General features: G+C 39.9%; 1 protein-coding gene and 1 pseudogene across 1 annotated transcript in view; one reads left to right on the top strand and one right to left on the bottom strand.

Annotated features, from left to right (window-relative positions):
- Positions 1 to 17,997, bottom strand: part of PSD3 (pleckstrin and Sec7 domain containing 3) — a 573,181-nt gene that overhangs the window by 22,194 nt on the left and 532,990 nt on the right. The window contains exons 14-15 of the mRNA XM_012557204.2: positions 17,410 to 17,554; positions 3,898 to 4,041 (exon numbers count right to left, since the gene is read on the bottom strand). Of these exons, the coding sequence (XP_012412658.2) occupies positions 3,898 to 4,041; positions 17,410 to 17,554 (289 nt within the window). The remainder of the gene's footprint in view (positions 1 to 3,897; positions 4,042 to 17,409; positions 17,555 to 17,997) is intronic.
- LOC105756595 (methyltransferase-like protein 9) lies at positions 1,540 to 3,871 on the top strand (annotated as a pseudogene).

Below are 17,997 nucleotides of genomic sequence, written 5' to 3'. Positions count from 1 at the left end.
TGAAAGCAAACGGCCTATGGCTGAAATCCACTCCAAAAGTGTGAAGAATTATGATTGCTTTTTGAGAACTCCCATTTGCCCAAATGAACAAACCTGGGGAAAGATGAACTACTTTATATATTTTCATTCCCCAAGTCTTTTGCTTGTAAGGCAGTGCTTTCTCTAACAAATTTTCCCTTTTCCAAAAGTAAGATTTCTCTTGGTATGGTCATCTATTCCTAGAGCACAGACCTACGTGACCATGAAGAAAGCTAGTATATGAATCTGCAATGGAAGCATCATCTTTTCAATCAAATGCCACATTTTATAACAGAAAGACACTTTTTGAAGCGTCCAAGAAATCTTACTCACTTTCAACAGGCATGTGTAGACCAAAGGCTAGAAATGGACTGATGAAGACCCTGCTCTCCAAGGGCTCACAATCTTGTTTGGGGAGGGATGTTATAGAATCTACTAAAGATTCAAAGATAATAGTGAAATAATTTTAACATAAAACACATTGTGGCAAGTACTGTAACAGATTAATCCCAGCCAACAGGTTTACAGCAAGCTTTCACAGGAGGGATTTGGGCTGCACCTTAAAATATGAATAGGACTTTCAGAAATGCAGATGAGGGGAAGAGCATCTGGAGCAGAACAAACTAGATGGACAAAGGTATAAAAGCAGAAATGTGACTGAAGTACATGGAGATTGGCTAGAAAGACAGATGAAGGCCAAATGCTCTTAGATTAAGGAGTGGGACTTTATTCTGAAGGTAGATGGAGGGGTTGGGGTTGGGGGCAGGAGAAAATCAAGGACAGCTCTTGAAGAGAGAAATGCCATAATCTGGGTTGATCTTTAGAAAAATAATTGGCAGAATTAAGTAGGATGGATTGAAGAAAGGAGGGAGTCAACTGCCAGGTTCAGGTGAGAGATGAGAAGATCAGGATTCAGCAGAGAAGTGGCAAAAGGAATGCCCACAGTAAGGAAGGGACAGGTGTGAGACACACTGCAGAGGCCCATGGCTGGGATTTGGCCTGTGATTAGATCTTGGGGAACGGGTTTCTCACATGGTTCTCAGTTTTGAAGGCTGAGGAAGAAACAAGATGGTGAGATGGGAATAAAGGAGAAGAATAATGGGAAGTAAAAAGGACTAGAGCTACGATGAGAAAGAACGGTGAAGTATGGATTCCACATACCCATCAGAAAGAGAAATTATTGAAAAATTAACAAATAATTCCTTCAGCTTTGGACTACATGCTGCCTACTTAAAAAAAAAAAAAAAAAAGACACTTCAAATGCTCAAAGGGGAAGAATCAGAGGATCCTACACAACACCGACAGTGTCTATTTGGGAGAAAACCTAGTCCAAGGTAACAGTTGTTATTATTAGTTGCCATCAAGTTGATTCCAACTCATGGAAACCCTATGTGTGCAGAGTAGAACTGCTCCATAGGGTTTTCAAGGCTATGACCTTTGGGAAGCAGATCGCCAGGCCTGTCTTCCGAGGTACCTCTGAATGAGTTCAAACCACCAACTTTTCAGCTAGTAGCTGACCCCTTAACTGTAGGCATCATGAAGGGACTCCTACTATAACTTTCACCTTGCTTTTAAATTTCCTACCTTTCTATGCCAGAGCATATAGATCCTTCTCATTCTTTTAAGTAGCCACACTTGCTATAGTATATGGATGTGCCACAATTTATCAATCCCCTTCTGATGGGCACAAGCAGTAAGAATGCATCACTGTCACCTAACAACAGCAAGAATGTACAGGACAAAGTTGATGCTTGGGGGCTGGATGGGCAAGTTGAGCACGATGGCCCGAGCCCCGGTGGCACCTCCTCCTCCTAGCCCCTGCTGTGGTGAGCGGAGCCAGCGGCCATGGTCCCCGCTAAGATGCTTCGCAGGCTGGCTGTGCCTGAGCCTGGCATCCGTGCGGCTGGCGCTGAGGATGTGGATGCTGCTCACCCACTCCCCGTACGTGAACATGATGAGCAGCCCAGGCGGCTGGCGGCAGCTGGGGGCAGCAGGAAGGAGAACCACCAGTGGTATGTGCGCAACAGAGAGAGACTATGTGAATCACTCCAGGCTGTCTTTGATCAGTTACCTTAATCATGGAACACAGATCTTCTTAAACAACAGCACTGAGAAATTGGGCTGGCTATTTATCCAATCATATCATTCTTTTGTGTCATCTGTTTTTAGCTTGTTTATGTCTAGAACATCTATCAAAGGGTTGCTAGGAAGAGGATAAACGTTTCTGTTTTCACCAGATCAATTTCAGAGACTGCTTAAAATTAATCCAGACTGGAAAACCCACAGACTTCTTAATTCAGGTGCTGGAGATGGAGAAGTCACAAAAATCATGAGCCCTCATTTTGAAGAAATTTATGCCACTGAGCTATATGAAACTATGATATGGCAGCTTCAGAAAAAGAAACGCTGAGTACTTGATAAAAATGAAAGGCAGAATACAGGGTTCCAGTATGACAGTACAATGTCATCAAAACCTTTTGCCATCAAGTCGATTCTGACTCATAGCAACCCTATAGGACAGAGTAGAACTGTCCCGTAGGGTTTCCAAGGAGCAGCTGGTGGATTTCAACTGCCAACCTTTTGGTTAGCAGCTGAGCTCTTAACCACTGTGCTACCAGGGCTCCATGATGTCACCAGCTTTTTGAATTTGCCGGACTGCTGCGATCAGCCCCTGACTTTGTTAAAAGATACCAGAAGTGTCTTGGAGCCAACTAGAGGGAGGGTCATCCTCGCCTTGGTCCTGCCTTTTCATCCCTATGTGGAAAACATAGGTGGCAAGTGAGAGAAACCATCAAAAATTTTGGAAATCAAAGGACAGAATTGGGAAAAACAAGTGAATAGTCTGCCGGAAGTTTTCAGAAAAGCTGGCTTTGTTATTAAAGCTTTCGCCAGATTGTTGTACCTGTGTGAAGGTGACATGCACAATGACTACTATGCTCTGGATGATGCCGTCTTTGTTCTCAAATCAGTATAAACACATGGAGTCTGAAGTCTTCAGAGTCTGCCCAAAAAATGCACCCTCCAGAAGACGTCTGTGTTGGCAATTATGTGAAGGGAGGGCCTTTGGGGACTGCCATTCTAAGTATCATGTAGGAATTTAAAAAGCCAAAATACTAATTATTTCTTTGTAGTGTGTAAAAGGAATGTTTTTTAAAAAAAACAAAACCCCAAGTCTTCGAGGATATTTATCACCTTTCTACTCAGCAATGTAGGTCACACTCCAATTATGATGGAAGATATTTTTTATACTTAATTGCAGTAGGGACTCATTCCCAGACAAAGCAATAGTCATGACTTCACAGGGAACCAATACATGGATTGTTTACAATGAAACAAAGACTGGCAATAAAGCTGTCCGTACAATTCCAAATACTGGTTATGAGGTATCACCACGGAGAGTTTTCCCTGTTTACAAATTCTTTCCCTGCCATTATTCAAGAAAATGTTATTAATCATGCTAATAAACTTTTTTCTGAGATTAAAAAAAAAAAAAGTTGATGCTTCACAATCACCCTGTAGCTGATTTTCTCCTGGAAGGGGCACACAAGGACACAGAAAGCAGTTGCCCACACTGGCATGTCCGTCTAGCCCCCGAAGCCCAGCAAGCATACACTCTTCCTACCAGGCAGAGTATGTACTTCTAAGTCCATAAACTGACAGGTACTCTATGATGCTTATTTGGCACTTCAGTAGAAGCATGAACACGATGGGCCACCAAGACCTAGATCATGCTAGGAGTTCCCAAGTCAGAGCCAGGGGCAAGACACGCTTCCAGTGATAGTAACCATAATTAATAAATAAATAAGTTAAAATAAAAACTGCCTCATGGGCAAAGCATAACTCAATTCTATGCATTTATTATCATTTGGTTCAACATACCTCAAACTCCAGATAGTGGTCTTTCAGTTTGTATTCATCGATCTCCTTGGCTTTAACTTTCTTGTCAGGGGGATATGAGCGATGCTCGGCCAGCTCGGTGGTGATCTGCTTCAGCTTGCTTTCATGAGATTTCAACTGTTCCTCCTGCAGGAAATTGTTAGGCCATTTAATGTCCGGGAAATAAATCAATAAAAAAAAAGTAGAGTACTTAAAAAAATTCCTTATGATGAATGACTTTAATTCATCAAAATACTCCACTGTGCTTATGGTGCCACATCTTATCAACTTTCTCATGCCAGTGTTCACTTATTCCTTCCCAGGGTAGCAATCAAGGCCAGCCTCCCTACCCAGGCCCCTTTTCATAACACCAAATGCCTTCAGAGCCTTTTATTGGGTATAATTGTCACCAAGCTTCAGACCCGACCTCCTAAGAGGTACCCCAACAGTCAAGGCACCAGATGAACAGTTAAGCCCCTTGCTGGAGAACCACACAACCTGGGTTCTCCATTTCATGTCCACCCAGAAATGTTGTCACTTTCCTCCTGTCCATCACAACAAATGCAGAATCTATTTGTATATTTTTCCTTTTTGAGACAAGCAATGCTAAGAAATAATTCTTCTCTGAAACCTATCCGATAATATTCTTAAAAAAATGAACCTATTCCTACTTTTCCCCTCCAAAGTAGCAAAAGTTCTTACTTCCTTTAGCTTTACTGACCCAAGGTAGTTACTCAGTTAAAATATACCACAAAATCAAAAACCAAACCTATTGCTGTCGAGTCGATTCCAACTCATAGCGACCTTATAGGAGAAGGTAGAACTGCCCCCAGAGGGTTTTCAAGGCTGTAATCTTTATGGAAGCAGGCTGCCACACCTTTCTCCCAGAGAATAGCTGGTGTGTTCTAACCACCAACCTTTCAGGTAGCAACCGAGTGTTTTAACTCCTGTGCCACCAGAGCTCCTCCAGTTAAAATACACTGAGCAATTATTGCCTGAGCAGAGTTATTAGGCACCATGCACCAATGCAACGTGGCTGATCCTATGTCAAAGGATTTCCACTATAGGGGTATCATCTATATCCCCACAGTAGTTACCTAAACAGATATATAGTCAAACCTTCTGGTAGCATTTTTAAAACATTCTTGAAACAGAGAAATTAGAATTCTCTTGCATTCTTAAATTGTATGACTGCTTACTATTCTGCTGTCACATGCATATTATCTACATTCTTACTGACCACAAATTTACACATATAATAAGAAATAAATAGGTGAACGCAAATGAAGATGGATTCATTAAACCAGGTGATGTATACATTTTGTGTAACATCAACATAATTTCGGAATACAAAAATTATACCGTAGAATGAGGGGTATAATTAAAAAGACTACAAGAAAATGAATATGGATAATAAATTAAGATTATATAACATCAGCTTAATTAAAAACAAAAGATATCCAGAAATTACAAGTAACAAACAATAGATATCTTAGGAACTTTTACTGTAACTCAAACATCTTAAAAGTTAAACAAGGAAAAAGAAATACCAAGTCTAAAGCCACGAAAATAGAAGAGAACAGCGAACAGTAAAAAGCATAGTATATGAGCTGAAAAATGAACGAGAGGTGGGAGGAATATCTGGAATGAATGAATGATGATAGGCTTAGTTTTTAAATATCAACTAACTGAAGCAAAACAAAACAAAAACCCCAAGGAACTCCCAGAAAAAGCATGGGAAAAAAATGAAAACTATTTTGAGATTTTAGAAAGGGTTCTACATCTCTAAACTTCTTCGAATACTGATAACCTGAAATTCAATGAAAAATGCTTTGTGTAGCTTTTATTTACTTCTTATTCATATTTTTTTTTCTCCCCCAATGAGCCTATAGATGATTTCAGTAGCTTTTGTTTCTTTCAAAGTAATTTTCCTTTGCGTTTTTATGCAACATGTATTACTTTAGGCATGTTGTAATTTTTTGGGGAAAAGATGTTTGGTGACTAGACCATTTGGAAAAACAAACACAGGACAATTTTTTTTTTAACAAAATGTTTCAGGTATAAAAAATAAGTTATATTAAATAATATATAAAACACCCACGCACCAAAGTGTTTAAGAAACAAAAATAGCATAGATAGCCATGCCTATAGGTTTTCTTCTGTAACTTGTTTTTTCACTCAACATGTTTGTATGATTTATCCACATATGCGCTCTTCTTGTTGTTGTTAGGTGCCATTGAGTTGATTCCGACTCACAGAGACCCTATGAACTACATATGGGCCTGCACCATGCTCACAATTGTTGTTATGCTTGAGCCCACTGTTGCAGCCACTGTGTCAATCCATCTCACTGAGGTTCTCCCCCTTTTTTGCTGACCTTTTACTTACCAAGCAAGATGTCCTTCTCCAAGTTCTGATCCCTTCTGACAACATGCCCAAAGTATGTAAGACGTAGTCTTGCTATCTTTGCTCCTAAGGAGCACTCTGGTTGTACTTCTTCCAAGATAGATTCGTTCATTCATTTGGCAGTCCATGGTATATTCAATATTCCTCGCCAATACCACAATTCAAAGATGTCAATTCTTCTTTGGTCTTCTTTATTTATTGTCCAGCTTTTGCATGCACATGAGGTGATTGAAAATACCATGGCTTGGGTCAGGAGTACCTTGGTCTTCGAGGTGACATCTTTGCTTTTCAACACTTTAAAGAGGTCTTTTGCAGCAGATTTGCCCAACGCAATGTGTCTTTTCATTTCCTGACTGCTGCTTCCATAGATATTGATTGTGGATCCAAGTAAAATGAAAACCTTGACAACTTCAATCTTTTCTCTGTTTATCAGGATGTTGCTTATTGGTCTAGCTGTGAGGATTTTTGTTTTCTTTATGTTGAAGTGTAATCCATACTGATTCCATACTGAAGGCTCTAGTTCCTTCCTTTTAACTATATGGTAGCATCCCATTGTTGGACATGCTACAATTCTGCTGAAGAATATTTAGGTCATTTCCAGGTTTTTTTGGCTTTAAAAATGATGCGCAATGAACATTCCTATTCACGTCTCTTAGTGAATATGTAGAAGAATTTTTCTATAGTATATTATCTAGAAGTGGAATTTGTGGGTATAAGAATACGCACATTTTTAAAAACGATATTAAATTGTTTTCCAAAGTGGCTGTACCAGTTAACATTTCCATAGGAGTTTTGAAAGTTCTCATTGTTCTACATCCTTGCTGAAATTTAGTATTATTACACTTGTAAATTTTTGCTAATTTCATGAGTATGAAATGGTACACCACTATGATTTCAGTTTGGGTTTCTATGATTACAAGTGAGGATGAGCACATTGTTTTCATGTGTTTACTGGGCTTCCTCTTCTGTGAGCTGGCTGTTGAAACGCTGGACTCATTTTTCTCGTGTTGTTTGTCTTTTTAAAATAGATTTGTAGCAGTTACTCATAGTGCATTTCAAGAAAATGAATTTTCTTTTGTAGTTAATCAAATGATTATAATGCAAACATGACCTTTTTTCTAATATGATTTTAGATAATTTGATTAAAGAAATTATGAATGTCTCTGAGGTTTGAACTTTGGCCTGGTATAAATCTTCTTTTAGGTGTTTGCTTATTACAAAAGCTTTAGATTTAGGCTTTCCAACCGTGAATATTTAAACGTCTTTTTATTTTTTTTAAACAAATTTGAACTACTTATCTTAATGAGAAAAACAGACCAGAACAACAATATAAACAGCATATTATATTTGCTACTTTCCTCCCAATACAGAAATGTATATTATGTTATGCACTTTACTAGGGTTTACTCACTGTTATTAAACTATGTTTTATAAGCCTATTTCTATAGCAGAATTAAGGGTTAGTCATTTAGGTTAGATTTCATGAAGACACCAAAGAAGTGTGTTCAATGTGCAATGCTTCATTTCTGCTCCACTGCCTTCATGAAGTAAGGGTCAAGGAAGTAATCTCAAAGTAAAAGGATTTTTACATCACATCTTCTAAAACCTGTCCATTTCGACCAGCAAAATAAAAATGATACCAGGTGGCTCTTATGGGCACAGATAAGGAGGGCATACAAATTACTACAAGGTAAGAATCCCAGGGTAAATGAAATACACAGACTTCCCTGACACAAACTGATGGCAAAAAGGGAGCAAGAGAGGCAGCTGCCATGGAGACATGTGGCATTCTTGAATCAGGACAATCAAATTTGTAGTAGACATAATGAAGAATGTCAAAGTAGGAATCCTACTGTTTTTCTCCTTTTTGTCTTTGCTCTTACAACTCTTTACAGGGAGCATACGTGTTGCTGTTATGAGACAACAGTAACACAAGGGATTTCAGAGAAGGCAGAGAAATACATCTAACAACATTTACAGAAAGAAACGAAACAAAGGTAGGGACTGGTAAAAATTCATTAAAATTGTTGTAATAGGCATTAAAATGTGAGATGCAAGAAAAATTGTGGTTGTATGTCAATAGATGTACACTGGTAAAACTTTTGATAATGTGTATAATGAAATTTTGTTTTAAAAGCAAGTTGCAGATACCACTAAAGATTTAAGCTGCTAACCATAAGGTTGGCAGTTCAAATCCACCAGCCACTCCTTGGAAACCCTATGGGGCAGTTCTACTCTGTCCTATAGAGTTGCTATGAGTCAGAATCGACTCACAGCAAGTACTTCAATTTGGAGAAAAACTTCATATTTTCCTTTAAAATACCAAATCCTAAAGTCCTCTCTAAGAAGAAAGTTTACTTAATTGATGAGGCAATGAGAATGGGCAACTTGGCTGACCAAGATCTTGCAGTGCATCAAGGGCGAGCAAGAAATCAACCCTCCCGCCCTGATGCAGAAATTAGCTCTTTAGCCTTTTATATCAAGTATAAGAATTAGCTATTACTTAAAGGGAGAGAAGGATGAAAGAAAAACTTTGGGAAATAAACAAAGATGAAGACACTACAAGTAGAAAGTTGAGAGAGGGAAGGAGGAAGAGCAAAGCCTAGTGAAAGATGGCAGAAAACAAGGGAGGGGGCATATCCCTCCATCCACAGACCCTCATTCAGCCCCTACTCTTTGTCACGCACTGTGTTGGGTGCTAGGAACACAGACATGGAAAATCCCTGGTCCCTGCCAAAAATCTCTCCTTTTTAACTGCGGAACATAGAATCCTAGGAATTCTAAGGTGAAAGAGAATACAGTCACCACTCCTTCTAGCCTCTTCATTTAAAGGGAATGAAGATGCATAAAGTTCAAGTGACTTGCTCTAAGCCAGAGAGATAAAGATGGAGTGGGGCAAAATAATGTTGGAGAGGTTGTGGAGAGACTGGAACACTTATGTACTGCTGGTGGGAATGTGAAATGGTAAAACCACTTTGGAAAATGATTTGGCACTTCCTTAAAAAGCTAGAAATAGAAGTACCACATGATCCAGCAATCCCAGTCCTTGGAATATATCCTCGAAAAATAAGAGCCATCACACAAATAGATACATGCACACCCATGTTCACTGCAGCACTGTTTACAATAGCAAAAAGATGGAGAACAACCTAGGTGCCTATCAACAGACAAATGGATAAACAAATTATGGTACGTACACACAATGCAATACTACGCAACAATAAAGAACACTGATGAATCTGTGAAACACCTCACAACATGGATGAATCTAGAGGGCACTATGCTGAGTGAAATTAGTCAGTCACAAAAGGACAAATATCGTATGAGACCACTACCATAAGAACTCAAGAAAAGGTTTAAGCACAGCAGAAAACATTCTTTCATAGTTATGAGGATGGGGAGGCAGGGAAAGGGGAATTCACTAACTAGATAGTAGACAAGAATCATCTTAGGTGAAGGGAAGGACAACACACAATATAGGGGAAGTCAGCACAACTGGACCAAAGCAAAAGCTAACAAGTTTCCTGAATACAACCAAACACTGAGGCACAGAGTAGCTGGGGCTGGGGCATGGGGATTATGGTTTTGGGGGATATTTAGTTCAACTGGCATTAACAAAGTTTATTAAAAAAATGTTCTGCATCCCACTTTGGTGAATGGCGTCTAGAATTTTAAAAGCTTGTGAGCAGCCATCTAAGATGCATCAACTGGTCCCAACCCACTTTGGAGCAAAGGAGAATGAAGAACACCAAAGACACAAGGAAATTATTAGCCTAAGAGACAGAAAGGGCCACATAAACCAGAGACTCCATCAGCCTGAGACCAGAAGAACTAGATGGTGCCTGGCTACCACCAGTGACCGCCCTGACAGGGAACACAAGAAAGAGTCCCTGATGGAGCAGGAGAAAAGTGGGGTGCAGAACTCAAATTCATGTAAAAAGACCAGACTTAATGGTCTGACTGAGACTGGAGAAACCCCCGAAGCTATGACCCCCAGACACCCCGTTAACCCAGAACTAAAACCATTCCCGAAGCCCACTCTTCAGACAAAGATTAAACTGGACTATAAAACATAAAGTGGTGCTTGTGAGGAGTGTGCTTCTTAGTTCAGTCAGATACATGAAACCAGTCGGGCGGCTCCTGTCAGGAAGAAGGATGAAAAGGCAGGAAGGGACAGGAATTGGCTGAATGGACACAAGAAGCCTGGGGTGGAAGTGGGGAGTGTGCTGTCACATTGTAGGGATTGCAACTAATGTCACATAACAAGATGGATATAAATTTTTGTATGAGAAATTAACTTGAGCTGTAAACTTTCACCTAAAACACAATTGTTTTTTTTTTAAAAAAAAGATGGAGTGGGGCAACAACCCTATTCTCCCAACTCCTAGTCATAAACTCACTTTTGAAAAACCTTCTCAAGACCAAAGGATCACTGAAAAAATAAGCTTGAAAACATTCTATTTATTAACATATCCATGCTGAACACAGCTTTCAAAGCTCTTCATAATATCCATCCTATCTTCTCTCCCTTGGCTCTCAAACATGCAGGCTTTACTCAGGCCCACCGTCCTTACTCCAAATCCCAAAAAAATCTAATGTTACTCCAGATCTCACTATCTTGTCCTCTTCTGCAACACTGCATCAATTAAGTGTCTATACCACACGATTACTACATAATATACTCTGTCCTATGTGTGAATTTTACTTTCTTTACTAGATTATAAGCTTTTTGAAGGCAGAAAAATGTCTCTCATCTCCACTCCCGGAATCATTCAGTGTCTAGTACAGTGCTGAGCAGAGAGGACAGACAGCATGAGGCGTGGTAATTGATGGTTTGTAGACATTTCCCACTGATAAGGTGAGTCATCATGAAAGTCAGGAGACCAGTTATCTAGGTAAAAGATGACAAAAGCCTGAATCAGGAAGTGTGGGTAGAATATGAAGGATATTTAGGAGGTAAATATGAGGATTTTGTGACTACAAGTGTGGAATTGGATGGGTTGGGGAGGTGTGGCTCTGGCTAGTGAGGAGGCAACTACAAGAATGACTTCCTCCTCTGAAATCCCACAGCTCTTAATGTCTGGCCCTCGTCTGGCCCTTAGCACTACTGCCTTTTTGGTCAAATGACAGGATCAAGTGTGAAGAGGGGGTTACTTGTACGTGAGAAGCAGGCACAGGACTTTCCTTTGTTTCAGATCAGTGTCTATCACAAGGCCTGGCCCTTAACACTTAGCATTTAGTGCTCACCCATTGAGTGAAACTTTTCCAAGAGAATGGTTGGGATCAAAGAAGGGAGCAGGACTAGATATTAGGAAAGGGTGATATCATCAGGTACAGGTCTTCAGAGAGGTGGTGAAATACCTAAGGGAGGTGGTTGTTATTAGCTGCCGTTGAGTCAATTCTGACTCATGGTGACCCCATGTGTGCAGAGTAGAACTGTGCTCCACAGGGATTTCAAGGCTGTGACCTTTCAGAAGCAGATCACCAAGCCTTTCTTCTGAGGCATCTCTGAGTGGGTTCGAACTGTCAATCTTTGAGCTAGTCGTCGAGTACTTAACTGTTTGCACCACCCAGAGACTCCATTCCAGGGAGGTAGAATGTTAAAGTGGAGTATCTCTAAGTCTGATCTGCCACCATTTGCATGCTGGTCACATGGGTGTATTAGAAACATATTTTCTTGAGCCTTAGCCTGAACCTGGTCAACCTGCTGGGGCTGGGAAACGTGCACTTGTCCCCAGATGATTCTTGTGTACATCATAGTTTGAAAATGGCTGCGTTGGAGGGTAGAAAGGAAGGTCCTGAATAGATCTTGAAGGGGACCAACTTTGAAATTACTAGAAATTTCCTTTTAGTGTACTTCGTTACACTAGAGGGAAAAACAAAGCTTTCATTTTCAAACTTGCCTCTCCACCACCAACAGAAGAAAAATATGTGCTCTGGCAACACTGCCAGGAAAAACAACCAAGGAACGTGACTCCTCTACAAGGCAGAGTTGTTCAGAAAGAACCCTTCTGCAATGACAATAATCAATTTTAATTATTAAGGCTAATATATTCTGGATAGAAGACAAGAACAAATTAAAGAAAAGCTAGCAAATGACAGTGATGAAAAATCTGTTTTTTAAAAGTACCCAAGAGTCTTTTAATTGAACGTTTAATTTTTTTGCTAACACTGTTTAACTTTTTTTCCAGGAGGGCCTTTGCAATATTCTACAGTTATTTTGTAAATTGAAATTATCCAAGTGGTTCTGGTATTCAGGGGAGTCACAGCCAGGTTTTAGGACTATGGAGAAAGGAAAATTGGTGAGTCTCAGAGATTCAGAACCACTGTGGTAAAATGGTTAAGTGCTCGACTACTAACTGAAAGGTTGGCTGTTCAAACCTCCCCAGGGATGCCTTAGAAGTAAGGCCTGGCGATCTGATTTTGAAAGGTCATGACCTTGAAAACCCTATGGAGCAGTTCTCTGTACACATGGAGTCATCAGGAGTCAGAATCGACTTGATGGCAACCAACAATAATAATTTCAAAAGGAGGGGGCTGGATTTTGACCCAAGAGGACATCTGACGATGCCTGCAGATGTCAGACAAATGGGGGGCTATTACTGGCATCTAATGGATGGAAGCTGGAGATGATGTTACACATTCTACAATTCACAGGATAGTCTCACACAACAAAGAATTATCCAGCCCAAAATGTCAATAGTGCCAAGGTTGAGAAATCTTGGGCTAAATAATCAGGACTAGTCTGTGAGGTATTAGAGAAGTCACGGGCACATCCAGACACATATTCCAGGATTCCCTGGAGGTGCACTAGGACTTCAGCACAGACTCCGCCTCCAAGAGTCCCTATAGGAAGTAGACGGTACCACACACATCTGCACCAGGCTGTGTATGAAGCAACTCTCTCCTCCCTCTTTCTAACCTATCCTTTATCATATGCTTGGGTTTACATGTTTGTTCCTAAATTCTCATTATTACTCTCAAAGGCAAAACATCCTTTTCATTTTTAGTAAACAAACATTAAGATTATGACCTGGGCAAAGAAACAGTACCAAGTTAGTGCTAGAAAGAAACTTAAAGACATTCTAAATGATCTTCTCATTCTCCTGATGGAAAACTGAGACACACAAAAGCTAGATGACTTTTTTGAGAGTTCTTCTTACTCCTTTTCAAAGAAATTAAATTCCTGAAACAGCTTGGCCATCTTGTCTTCTGTGTCCCTTGAGGATGCTTCTTTTTGGTTACTGCTTTCTTATTTAAAATCCTGAATTCATCACTTTGATCACGCTACATATGTATTTTTTCCATTTCTGTGGATTTATGTCCAAGATGAGGAAAAATATAAAAAATGTAAGCATTCTATTTTTGGTTCCAGTTTAAGATATTTGCTTATAATAAGAGCTTCCATCTTGATATAAGTGCTTGCTTGCCTGGCCTCCTAGCAAAAGCACACATTGGGATTCTACACATTCCTTTTCATGTGCTAGTGACTTATTACTTCATGGACCAGACATAAATACATCAGCAGTATATTTGTCAAATTAGAAAGTAAACAGAACTGTAGATCCTATAGTGAGGGAAGGATAAGAAAAAACTCCTATGTTGCCCTAAGCTACATAAAGCTTTCAAGAAGGACACAGTCATTAACGTTCCTCTTAGCTTCAACTCATCTTCTCCCCTGGTTGGAGGAGTGATTGTGAGAAAGACTAATCTAATGAAAAATAATAACAACACGGTCATTAACATTCCTCTTAGCTTCAACTCATCTTCTCCCCTGGTTGGAGGAGTGATTGTGAGAAAGACTAATCTAATGAAAAATAATAACAACTGGAGAACTCCTAATGAAATTAATGGGGGGGGGGGGTGGGGGGACTACAGAAAGGTAATTTCTGTCTCCAATTATTTTCCTCCCTTCCTTTATGTATGCGGTTTATTGTTTATGTTAAGTACCCCAATTTAAAGCAGGGAAATGCATCTGTTTAAGAGTTCATATTTAATTAAGTAGATAGAGAAGTCAGCCAACAGTCAAAAAAGAGGTAAAGCCTTCCCTTTTGCTTAGAATATTTATTATCCTTGAAAATCAATGCCATTTTGCCCTGGAAATTGAGCTAGCTTGGTCCCTTCTATTTTTTTCAGTAGTATATGAACTACATAGCAATAGTAATGCTTGTACAGTAAGCATTCAATACATGTTGTTATTGTTGTTAGGTGCCATTCAGTTGGTTCCAACTCATAGCAACCCTACATACAATGGAAGGAAACACTGCCAGTCCTGCACCATCCTCACGATCATTGTTATGCTTGAGCCCATTGTTGCAGCCACTGTGTAAATCTATCTCCTTGAGGGTTTCCCTCTTTTTCGCTGACCTTGTACTTTACCAAGCACGACTGTCTTTTCCAGGGACCTCTCCCTCCTGATAACATGTCTAAAGTATGTGAGACAAAGTCTCGCCATCCTCCCTTTCAAGGAGCATTCTGGCTGTACTTCTTCCAAGACAGATTTGTTCATTCTTCTGGCAGTCCATGGTATATTCAGTACTCTTTGCCAACACCTAACTCAAAGGCGTCAATTCTTCGGTCTTCCTTATTCATTGTCTAGCTTTAGTATGCATATGAGGCCACTGAAAACACCATGGCTTAAGTCAGAACACTTTCATTCTTAATGTGACATCTTTGTTTTTGAACACTTTAAAGAGGTCTTCTGCAGCAGATTTGCCCAATGCATCATTTGATTTCCTGACTGCTGCTTCCAGGGGTGTTGATTGCAGATCCAAGTAAAATGAAATCCCAGATAACATCAATCTTTTCTCCATTTATCATGATGTTGCTTACTGGTCCAGTTGTGAGGATTTTTGTTTTCTTTGAGGTGTAATCCATCCTGAAGGCTGTAGTCTTTGATCTTCATCAGTTTAAGTGCTTCAAGTCTTCTTCACTTTCTCTATTTTTAGTAATAATTAAAACTTAAAAATCTTTCCTCAGACCACGTCTTCTCCCTTCTAACTACTAGCTTTTCTCTTTTTTACAAACTCATGGCAGGAGTTGTCCGCGTTCCCTTCCTCCACTTCCTCACGACCTTTCTTTCCTTTGCTTGGCAGAGAAGCCCAACATGTCTTCTGCTCCTGACGCTCCATCAAAACTGCTCTCACCAAGGCTACTTAATGGCCTTCCTGATACTTAAGATGACAGATTTTTTTTGGTCAGAATTTTACCTGAATTTTTTGCCTTTTTCTTGGCACAACAACATTCTCCCTGGGGTTTTTTTTTTCCTCCTTTACCTAGTTAATTTTTTTAAACGAATGTTTCAAAGGTTAGTGTTTCTCCAGTGTCTGTCTTGGTGTTCTACTGAGCCCTGGGCCACTGCAGCATTTGGAGTTAAGAAAGAGGAAGAGGCTCCAGGAAAGGACTCTAAGAAGAAGTAGCAGGAGAGAAACCAGGAGACAATGAGGTCCTAAAAGCTGGGTTAGAGAGCACAGTCTCTAGCTGCCCAATCCTAGAAGACACCCCTATCCCTCCACTTCAATCAGCCACTAAAACTATCCATTCTACACCCTCAGGATCTCTCAGGCACTTCCACTTCTATCTATCTCTTCTAAAACTAACTTAGTTATTTCTCCTCTGGATTACTAAAAGAGCTTCTAAAATTGGCCCTTCTGCTTCTAGTGTTACCCTCTTCCAATACTTTCTTCTCATTGTAGTGAAACTAATCTTTAAAGCACAAACTAGATCATATTATGTTCCTGCTTAAACTATATCCTAAGAATGCTGGGGAACAATGAAGCATGCAAAACCCTATACATGACAAACAGACTTTTCCTGATTTGGCACTTGCTTACCTCCACACGGGAACATTTTTTGGCTTTTCTCAACACTCTGAACTCAAGTCACATTAGATACTTCTGTATGGTTCCCGCATCCCTGTGTTCTCTCCTCTGGGCCTTCGTTCCTCTGCTGGATCATTTTACTCTCTCTTCCCACCCCTCACCTAATCCTGCTCATCCTTTAAGCTTCATATTAGATATCACACTTCTTCCTTCACCTCCAAGGCCAGGTTAGATGGTCCTTGCCTGTACCCCCCATATCATTATGGACTTATCCTTTCTGTATCTCTAATCAAACTGCATTACAATTATTTGCTTATTTGTATCTGACACTCCTTCAGGAGAGGGTCTGAGTTTCACATACCTTTGTATCCCGGGAACCTAAAATAGTCTCTGATGCACAGCAGGAACACAATGCATATTTGTCAAATAAATGTGTCATTGATAATCATGACACCAGAGATGTGTAGAAGGGCCAGGTAATACCAAGACCTGGTTGATCATTGTCGGATGATCTAATTGCATTGTTGCATCAACAAGAAATTCAGACATTAAAGTAGCTTCCAAAATACTTGAACTAGTCAATGACAACAGAGGCACCGAGCCAGGTTTAAATCTGTTTATGTGTCATGTTATATACTTTGGCCACTTCAGAGGTTCTAATGTCCTCAAAATGGAGTTTTAAGTAGGACCGAGACATGAAATTTGGGCTTTGGAACGATCAATCTGACATCAGGAGGGAAGCTGAACAGAGTTCTGGTATACTCTGTCTTGATTAGAAAACCCCAATGGTCCACTTAGCTCTGCACTGAGGGGTAGGGAAGGCTCTTCCTCACTGTACTGTGAGTAGTGGATATCTGGGGATGTTTTTATATTCCCAGCACCAAATATAGCCTGGGTCATGGTAAATGTTCAATTACATGAATAAATGAAGGAATGAATAGCTTGTAACCAAGCCAGGATTTCTCCCTAACACTAGCCAGTCATTTAAAAATATGAGCTGATAGTAAGAAGAAAAACAAGAACCAGTTAAATACAACTGATTGATTAGTAAATAAAACTTTCAGAAAACAAATTCAGTGAATGTCAATGAATGTGTCCTACCAATCGTGCCAGCTTCCCACAAGAAGTGTAAAACCCAGTATACTGCATTCTGCTTCATACAACACACCCATCCAAGGTAGGGCTTCTCTGTTCCAAATGTGAAGTATTATTCAAATATATATATTAGTAATAAGATTATTTTACAAAGCACTTTTTCCAAGCTCAAAGCACAGACACAATGACTTACCTGAGACAATTTTGTCGTAGTGGCAGGCAGAAGTGGGCGGCTAAACTTCTTCTGAGAGCCAATGGCTGCTGGAAATGGTGGTGCAGAAAATACAGCAGCAACACAATTAATTTTGTTTATCCACCCCTGCATTTCCTCTGGACTCCTAGGAAAAAGAGACACATTTCTGTTAGGCTGTTACATCTCAGTACATCACACCTTGCTCATTTCTCATTACTGATTAAAAATGGCACAGAAAAACTTTTTTGTGTGTGTGTGTGGGGGGGGAGGGCAATTGATCCCTGATGAAACTTCAATTGAAATTAACATTCAAGACAACTATTGCCATGGTAGTGAAATACACCATGATCATTATCCTGGAACTATGATCATTATAGAATAAGACTGTGATTATCCCTCTAGGACACAGAAGAAATGAAGAGAATTCCCTTGACAATAAATATTATTAAATATCTACTTTCTGTTTGATACTAGGCTGTTGTTGTTATTAGGTGCTGTCGAATTGATTCTGACTCATAGCAACCCACAAGATATTTAGAACTGCCACACAGGGTTTCCTAGGCTGGAATCCTATGGGCTCAAACCACC

This window comes from Trichechus manatus, unplaced genomic scaffold (assembly GCF_000243295.1).
Source record: "Trichechus manatus latirostris isolate Lorelei unplaced genomic scaffold, TriManLat1.0 scaffold00090, whole genome shotgun sequence".
Lineage (NCBI taxonomy): Eukaryota > Metazoa > Chordata > Mammalia > Sirenia > Trichechidae > Trichechus > Trichechus manatus.
Note: the sequence above shows the minus strand (reverse complement) of the source record. Positions and strands in the feature narration are given on the sequence as shown.